Raw genomic sequence first — 7,036 nt, forward strand, 5'->3', positions numbered from 1 at the left:
CTCCCGGAGAGTGCAGCAGGCTGTTCGGCTAATACTGCTGAGGTTTCACATAAACTCCAAGTCAAAAATGCAATAAAATGCTTTTAAAAACTATTTCGCGATATCACTATCTTAACCCTGTCTTTGGCGTGGGGGGAATTGGGGTGAGGGGCGAAAGGTGCGTACAGGACGTAACCTTCCGACCTGGAAGGAAGTTGGGACTAAAGGGAAAAGGAAGTGCCTTCTGGCGCGCTAGGTCTTCTGGGAGTTGTAGTCCCATCAAACAAACACAAAGAGTCACGGGAATTGTAGTCTTCCTGGCAGAAATTGCTGAGAAAAACAAAAATCACTTAGGACTCCCAAGGATGTAGATGTCAAACTCCACGAGGGCAAAGACTTTTGTCTGTTTTGTGCATATGATGTATCCTCGGCACCGAGTACAAGACCTGGCGCACGGCGGGTGGCCTATACCATTTTTGAATGAATGAATGAAAAATAAAAAGTCATGATAGTCAGTTCCTAAGGGAGGCCGCAGTGCGTTGTGGGACTTGTAGTCTGGAGCCTGTGGTTTGTGCAGGGATCGGTGGCAGCTGTTTATATTTATCTTTATTTATATTTGGGGTATACTTATACTAAAAAAGTATTTGTTACTCATCAGAAATTTAAAGTTAATTTCTGGGTGTTCCATGTTGGTCTTTTTCTAAGCTGCCAACCCTGAGAACCCAGTGTCTCAGGGCTGGAAGTAGTTAAGGAATGTCCCTTTGTACAGATGGGCAGACTGAGCCCCAGGGTGCAGCAGACAGTAGCTCTGGCTCTCAGCACATTATCATCCCAGACTCCGTACAGCTGCCTAAGGAGTCAGGGTTTCCTTTCTGTCCCAAGTGAGAAGTGGCATTTGTGCTGATTAAGAGCCTGGGCTCAAATCCCAACTCCTCCGTTTCCCAGCTGTGTGGCTTTAGGCAAGTCGCTTCACCTCTCAGAGCCTCTGTTTCCTCACATGTAATGATGAAGAATCAAGCACTCTCCCCTCTAGCACCGTGTGATAATTCTGTTTATTTATTTATTTATTTATTTATTTATTTATTTTTGAGATGTAGTCTCTGTCACCAAGCTGGAGTGCAGTGGCTCGATCTCAGCTCACTGCAACCTCCGCCTTCCGGGTTCAAGCGATTCCTGTGCCTCAGCCTCCCGAGTAGCTGCAGATTACAGGAGTGGGCTGCTGCGCCCGGCTGGAAAGGGAGTTTCTGAGCGTGCTGCTGGATCACTGAGCACCTACTGTGTGCCAGGCCGTGTGGTGGGTGCTGGGGACACAGCCAGGACCCCGGCAAAGTCACAATATCCACCAACACAGAGCTTGAAGTCTGAAGGAGGAGATGGATTGTGTGACCAGGGGCGATGGGAACTGGGATAGAGGACACACAGGCAGCTGGGGGAAGCCCAGAGGAGGCCTAGGGAGGAGAGGAAATCAGGGAGGCTTCCTGGAGGAGGTGACACTTAAGCTGAAACTCAAAAGATGAGCAGGGGCAGTCAAGTGAAGAACGAGGGGAAGCTGTGCCCAGTAAAAGCAGAACTGTCATGCAGGGAATGCAGGTAGCTGTGGGAGCCTAGAGGAGACCTAGGGAGGAGAAATCAAAGAAGGTTTCCTGGAGGAGGTGACACTAAAACTAAGGTACAAAGAATGAGCAGGCAGAAGTTGAGTGACGAATGAGGGTAGGTGTGTGCTAACAAGGCCACTCTATCAGGGGCAACAAAGGTTAAGCGAAAAGCCCCCAGATGGGAAGGACCAAGAAATAATTCAGCTCAGCCAAAGCAGGGCAGAAGGGGCAACAGGGTCAGCCAACATGGGACCAGAAGGCAGACAGAGAGCTCCGGGCCTGCCCAGACTCCACTCATTCCAAATTCCACCAACACCCCACCTTGCCTGCTGTGGTCCCCACCACACACTCAGAGAACAGGAATCAGGAAAAGATAAGAACTACCCTGGCTCATCATGCCTGCAGAGGGGTGTTTGGGACTTCACTGGTGAAATGGCCGGCCACAGTTCCATCTGTCTGCAATTGGCCAGCCATAGTAGCTCATGCCTGTAGTCCCAACACTTTGGGAGGCTGAGGCAGGATGATCACTTGAGCCCAGGAGATCGAGACCAGTCTGGGAAACATAGCAAGACCCTGTCCCTCTTTTTTTTTTTTTTTTTTGAGATGGAGTCTTGCTGTGTCACCCAGACTGAAGTGCAGTGGCACAAACTCAGCTCACTGCAACCTCCGCCTCCCAGGTTCAAGCGATTCTCCTGCCTCAGCCCCCCAAGTAGCTGGGATTACAGGCATGCACCACCACACCTGGCTTATTTTTGTATTTTTAGCAGAGACGGGGTTTCACCATGTTGGCCAGGCTGGTCTCAAACTCCTGACCTCAGGTGATCCACCTGCCTCGGCCTCCCAAAGTGCTGGGATTACAGGGGTGAGCCACGGCGCCCAGCCCCATCTCTACAAAAAATATAAAAATTAGCCAGGTGCAGTGGTGTGCACCTGTAGTTGCAGCTACTCGGAAACCCAAGGCAGAAGGATCACTTGAGCCTGGGAGACTAAGGCTGCAGTGAGCTATGATCACACCACTGCGCTCCAGCCTGGGCGACAGAGCAAGACCCTGTCTCTAAAATAGAAAAGAAAATAAAGAACTGTCTCCTCAAAATCTACATGATCACATCATGACCCCCAGGACCTCAGCATAGGATGTTATTTGGAAGATAGGGTTGTGGCAGATGGCATTAGTTAAGATGAGGTCATATTGGAGCAGGGTGGGCCCTTAATCCCATATGGCTGGTGGCCTTAGAAAAATGGGGAAATTGGCCGGGCGTGGTGCTCACGCCTGTAATCCCAGCACTTTGGGAGGCTGAGGCAGGCAGATCAGCTGAGTCAGGAGTTCGAGACCAGCCTGGCCAACATGGCAAAACCCCATCTCCACTAAAAATACAAAAACTAGCCAGGCATGGTGGTACCTGCCTGTAATCCCAGCTCCTCGGGAGGCTGAGGCAGGAGAATCACTTGAACCCGGGAGGTGGAGGTTGTGGTGAGCTGAGATTGCGCCACTGCACTCCAGCCTGGGCGACACAGCGAGAGTCCATCTCAAATAATAATAATAATAATACATAAATAAATAAATTTAAAAATAGAAAAATGAGCCGGGCTTGGTGGTAGACTCCTGTAGTCTCAGCTAGTCAGAAGGCTGAGGTGGGAGGATCACTTGAACCCAGGAGTTTGAGACCAGCCTGGGCAACTTAAGAACCTCGTCTCTTAAAATAAAAAAGGTTGAAGGAGTTGGGGGAGTTTGGACACAGACCCAGGGAGGACACCTCGTGGAGATGGAGGCAGAGATGGGGGTGACGCTTCTCTAAGCCAAGGAACATCAAGGATGCATGCCACCAGCAGGACCTAGGAGAGGCCTGGGCAGATCCCCGTCAGCCTCAGGAGGACCCAGCCCTACTCACACCTTCATCTCAGACTTCCGGCTCCCAGAATTATGACAGCAGAAATGTCTGCTTTTCAAGCGTCCCCATCTATGAGACTGTCATGGCTGCCCTAGCAAATCGATACACTGACAGACTAAATTTTTAACTTTCATTTAATTTCTTTTTTTTTCTTTTGGTTTTGTTTTTGTTTTGTTTTTTGAGACAGAGTCTCACTTTGTCACCTAGGCTGGAGTGCAGTGGCGCAATCTTGGCCTACTGCAACCTCCGCCCTCCGAGTTCAAGCGATTCTCCTGCCTCAGCCTCCCGAGTAGCTGGGATTACAGGCGCCTGCCACCGCGCCCAGTTAATTTTTGTGTATTTTTAGTAGAGACAGGGTTTCGCCATCTTGGCCAGGCTGGTCTTGAACTCCTGACCTCGTGATCCACCCACCTCGCCCTCCCAAAGTGCTGGGATTAAAGGCGTGAGCCACCACGCCCGGCCTAAATTTCATTTAATTTCAATGAATTTTCTTTCTTTTTTATTTTATTTTATTTTTTAGAGACAGGGTCTCTGTCACCTAGGCTGGAGGGCAGTAGCACGATCACGGCTCCCTGCAGCCTCGACCTCCTGGGCTCAAGTGATCCTCCCACCTCAGCCTCTCGAGTAGCTGGAACCACAGGCGCGCACCACCATGCTCGGCTAATTTTTTTTTAATTTTGGAGGATTTTTCTGTAGAGATGTGGTTTCACCATGTTGCCCAGGCTGGCCTCGAACTCCTGCGTTCAAGCAATCCTCCTGTCTCAGCCTCCCAAAGTGCTGTGATTACAGGCATGAGCCACCACGCCCAGCAAGTTCCATGAATTTTTAATAGCCACGTGTGCCTCATGGCTGCTGTATTCGTGGGTAAATGGCCCCTACACACCACATTCCCCATCGTGCAGTGGAGAAATCATGACTTAAAGCAGAGCTGCCTGAGCCCAGGAGGCGGGTGCGGTGGATTCTGACTGCCTCTGTCCAGACACTGGACAGGACGGGGCTGGCTTGGTCCTGGGAGGAGGTGGGCGAGAACTGTCTCTGAGCTGCAAGTGCTGGAAGCTTCCGGATTCACATCTGCACTGAAACTGCGGCTACCCACCCCAAGGGGCTACCGAAATACAAACAGATTCAAATTCAACACAACCTACACTGCGAAATTCAGTTCTCTGCTTGCACTGTAGCCCCGTGGGGCTGGTGTCTCCTGTACCGAATGGTGTGGAGCTGGCACGTCTCCACTGGAGTTTCACGGGACACGCAGCCGTCAGCCTCTGTGGCTGGTGCTGAGTGCAAACCGGCAACCTTGTGCTTCGGCTTCAGTGATTAAACCATTTTACAGACCGGGAAAGCTGAGGCCGTTGGTGCTGAAGGGGACGTGAGGGAAGATCCCCCAGGCCAGGAAGCCAAGGCGGCTGCCTCTGCCGGCCCCCAGACTGGGTTCCCAAAAGATGCAGAGGCCAGAGCCGGTGCAGGGGCCCTGCCATTTCTAAAAGGGAAGTGAACAAGAAGAGGTGGGGTTAACTGTCACTGTTACCCCCACTTCCTGCAACGCCCAGAGGTTGTTCACACACGCACACCCTCCACCCTCACAGCCACGCCTCCAGGGCGCTGGCCCGTGGCCCTCTCTAGCCAAGACACACCTAGCTGCCCCTAGATCCACAGCCCCCCTGAGCCACGGTCCGCGCACATGCACACACCGGGGAATAAGAGGCTGCCACATCACATACCATGATCGAACTTCAATGTTGCCAGGGCATGCATCCCACAGTCCACCCCTTGCAGCCTGGCAGCCCTACGGAGGCCCGGAGAGGGGCCGGGACTTCCCAAGAATCACACAGAAGCGGGGGTGTGGGGAACCCGCTCGCCCCCACACCAGGGCACTCTCTGCTCCTACAGGGAGGTGGGGCAGTTGCCTCCTTGTCCACAGTGACCACGGGAAGTCCATTTGGCGTCAGAAGGCCCAAGAGGCCACCGGGAAGACCACGGGGGCCTGTCCCGTTCTCCGCTCCCCATCCAAGCAAGGCTCCGTGTACACGGCTTCCTGCACCCCAGGAGGGCCTGCCTGGCACGTACCCGGTGGCTGCACCGTCCGCACGCAAGGCTGCAGTCTCAGATGCTCCGCACGCTGGAGATGCTGGACAGGGGCTCCCGCATCCGAAAGCTGAGTGACCGGGAGCCCCGAAAGCTGTCCCTCGGCCTCAGAGAGCTGTCGGTGGTGGAAGTTCCAGAGTGAGCCTCGACGGCCCGGGCTAGGCAGTCCCCGGGACCTCGCACGCCCAGCCGGAGACACCCGCAGCAAAGGAAGCTCAGCACGGCTCTGCACACCTCCCTGCTTCGGAAGGAGTAGATGATGGGGTTGACTGCCGAGTTGAGGACAGCCAGGGCCAGGATCCAGTCCATGCCCCGCAGGTACTCCTGGGCCCAGAGGTTGGAGCCAAAGACGTCGGCCAGCAGCAGCCCGAAGAGCGGACCCCAGCACACCACGAAGGCCAGCAGGATCATCAGAACCGTCTTCAGCAGGCGGCGGGCCTTGCGGCGGGCAGCCGGGCGTGGGGCCTTCTGCCCACTGGCCTGCACCAGGCGGAAGATGGCCCCGTAGAGGCCCATGATGGTAGCCAGGACGCCGGCGAAGATCACCAGGCAGAAGAGGATGTAGCGCTTGGAGTAGAGGGGCAGAAGGCTGGAGCAGCGGTCAAAGGCGCACAGGCAGTTCCAGCCCAGCAAAGGCAGCATTCCCAGCAACGTGGCCAGCAGCCAGCAGAGGCCGATGAAGCTGTAGACACGGCCGGTCTTGGTGGCCCCGCTCTCGGCCACCGGCCGCACCATGGTGGCAAAGCGCTCCCCGGCGGTGAACAGCAGGCTGAAGGTGGAGGCGGCCAGGGCGGTGAAGAGCAGGCCCTCCCGTAGGAACCACTGGGCGGGCGCCAGGCGGAAGGTGCGGGCCCCCGACAGCAGCACGTTGGCCAGGTAGGCCGCGCCCGTGAGCAGGTCGCTCAGTGTGATGTTCACCAGGCAATAGTAGACCCAGCGTCGCGACCGCATGTGGCTTATGATGGCCACCAGCACCAGCAAGTTCTCCAGCACCACCAGGCAGCTGGCGGCCACCGACAGCCCCCGCAGGGCCCCCAGGCCGCCGTCCTCCGGCCCCCCGCGCCCGGCCAGCCGGCCCGAGTGGTTGTAGTGCATCACGATGAGCCGGCTGTGCCCGCCAGCCGCCAGCTGTTGGCAGGACTCGGGGGCCACCGGGGTCCCCGTGGCATTCATGGCCTCCCCCGGGGGCTGACTGAGGCCCCGAGGCAGGGTGGAGCCGCCCAACTTACTGGTCTTGGTTTCCTGTTATTTGAAATTTCCTGTTATGTTCAAGGTACCCTCCAGGGTGGAGGTAAGGCCGAGGACAGGGAGGGGCACCCCAACGGTCGGCCCCCACCCAGGATCCTGGAGCCAACCTGCTGGGGCCGCCCCAGCTGTGAGACCCCCCCACCCCGACCTCTACCCTGGCTGCCCTCTTCCTGTCCTCGAAAGCCAGAGACCCGCAGGGAGCCCCAGAGCTGTCAGTCACAGAGGGGAAATGGGTCTCCA

General features: G+C 55.6%; 1 protein-coding gene across 1 annotated transcript; it reads right to left on the bottom strand.

Annotated features, from left to right (window-relative positions):
* Positions 1–5,181: 5,181 nt before the first annotated feature.
* Positions 5,182–6,827, bottom strand: S1PR4 (sphingosine-1-phosphate receptor 4). Its single transcript, XM_007994755.3, has one exon. The coding sequence runs from the start codon at positions 6,719–6,721 to the stop codon at positions 5,567–5,569; it is 1,155 nt and encodes a 384-aa protein (XP_007992946.1). The 5' UTR covers positions 6,722–6,827; the 3' UTR covers positions 5,182–5,566.
* Positions 6,828–7,036: the final 209 nt, after the last annotated feature.

This window comes from Chlorocebus sabaeus, chromosome 6 (assembly GCF_047675955.1).
Source record: "Chlorocebus sabaeus isolate Y175 chromosome 6, mChlSab1.0.hap1, whole genome shotgun sequence".
Taxonomy (NCBI): domain Eukaryota; kingdom Metazoa; phylum Chordata; class Mammalia; order Primates; family Cercopithecidae; genus Chlorocebus; species Chlorocebus sabaeus.

What these genes read in the sequence shown, in the direction of transcription:
- S1PR4 (XM_007994755.3), bottom strand. Translation starts at nt 6,721, where the DNA reads ATGAATGCCACGGGGACCCCGGTGGCCCCCGAGTCCTGCCAACAGCTG.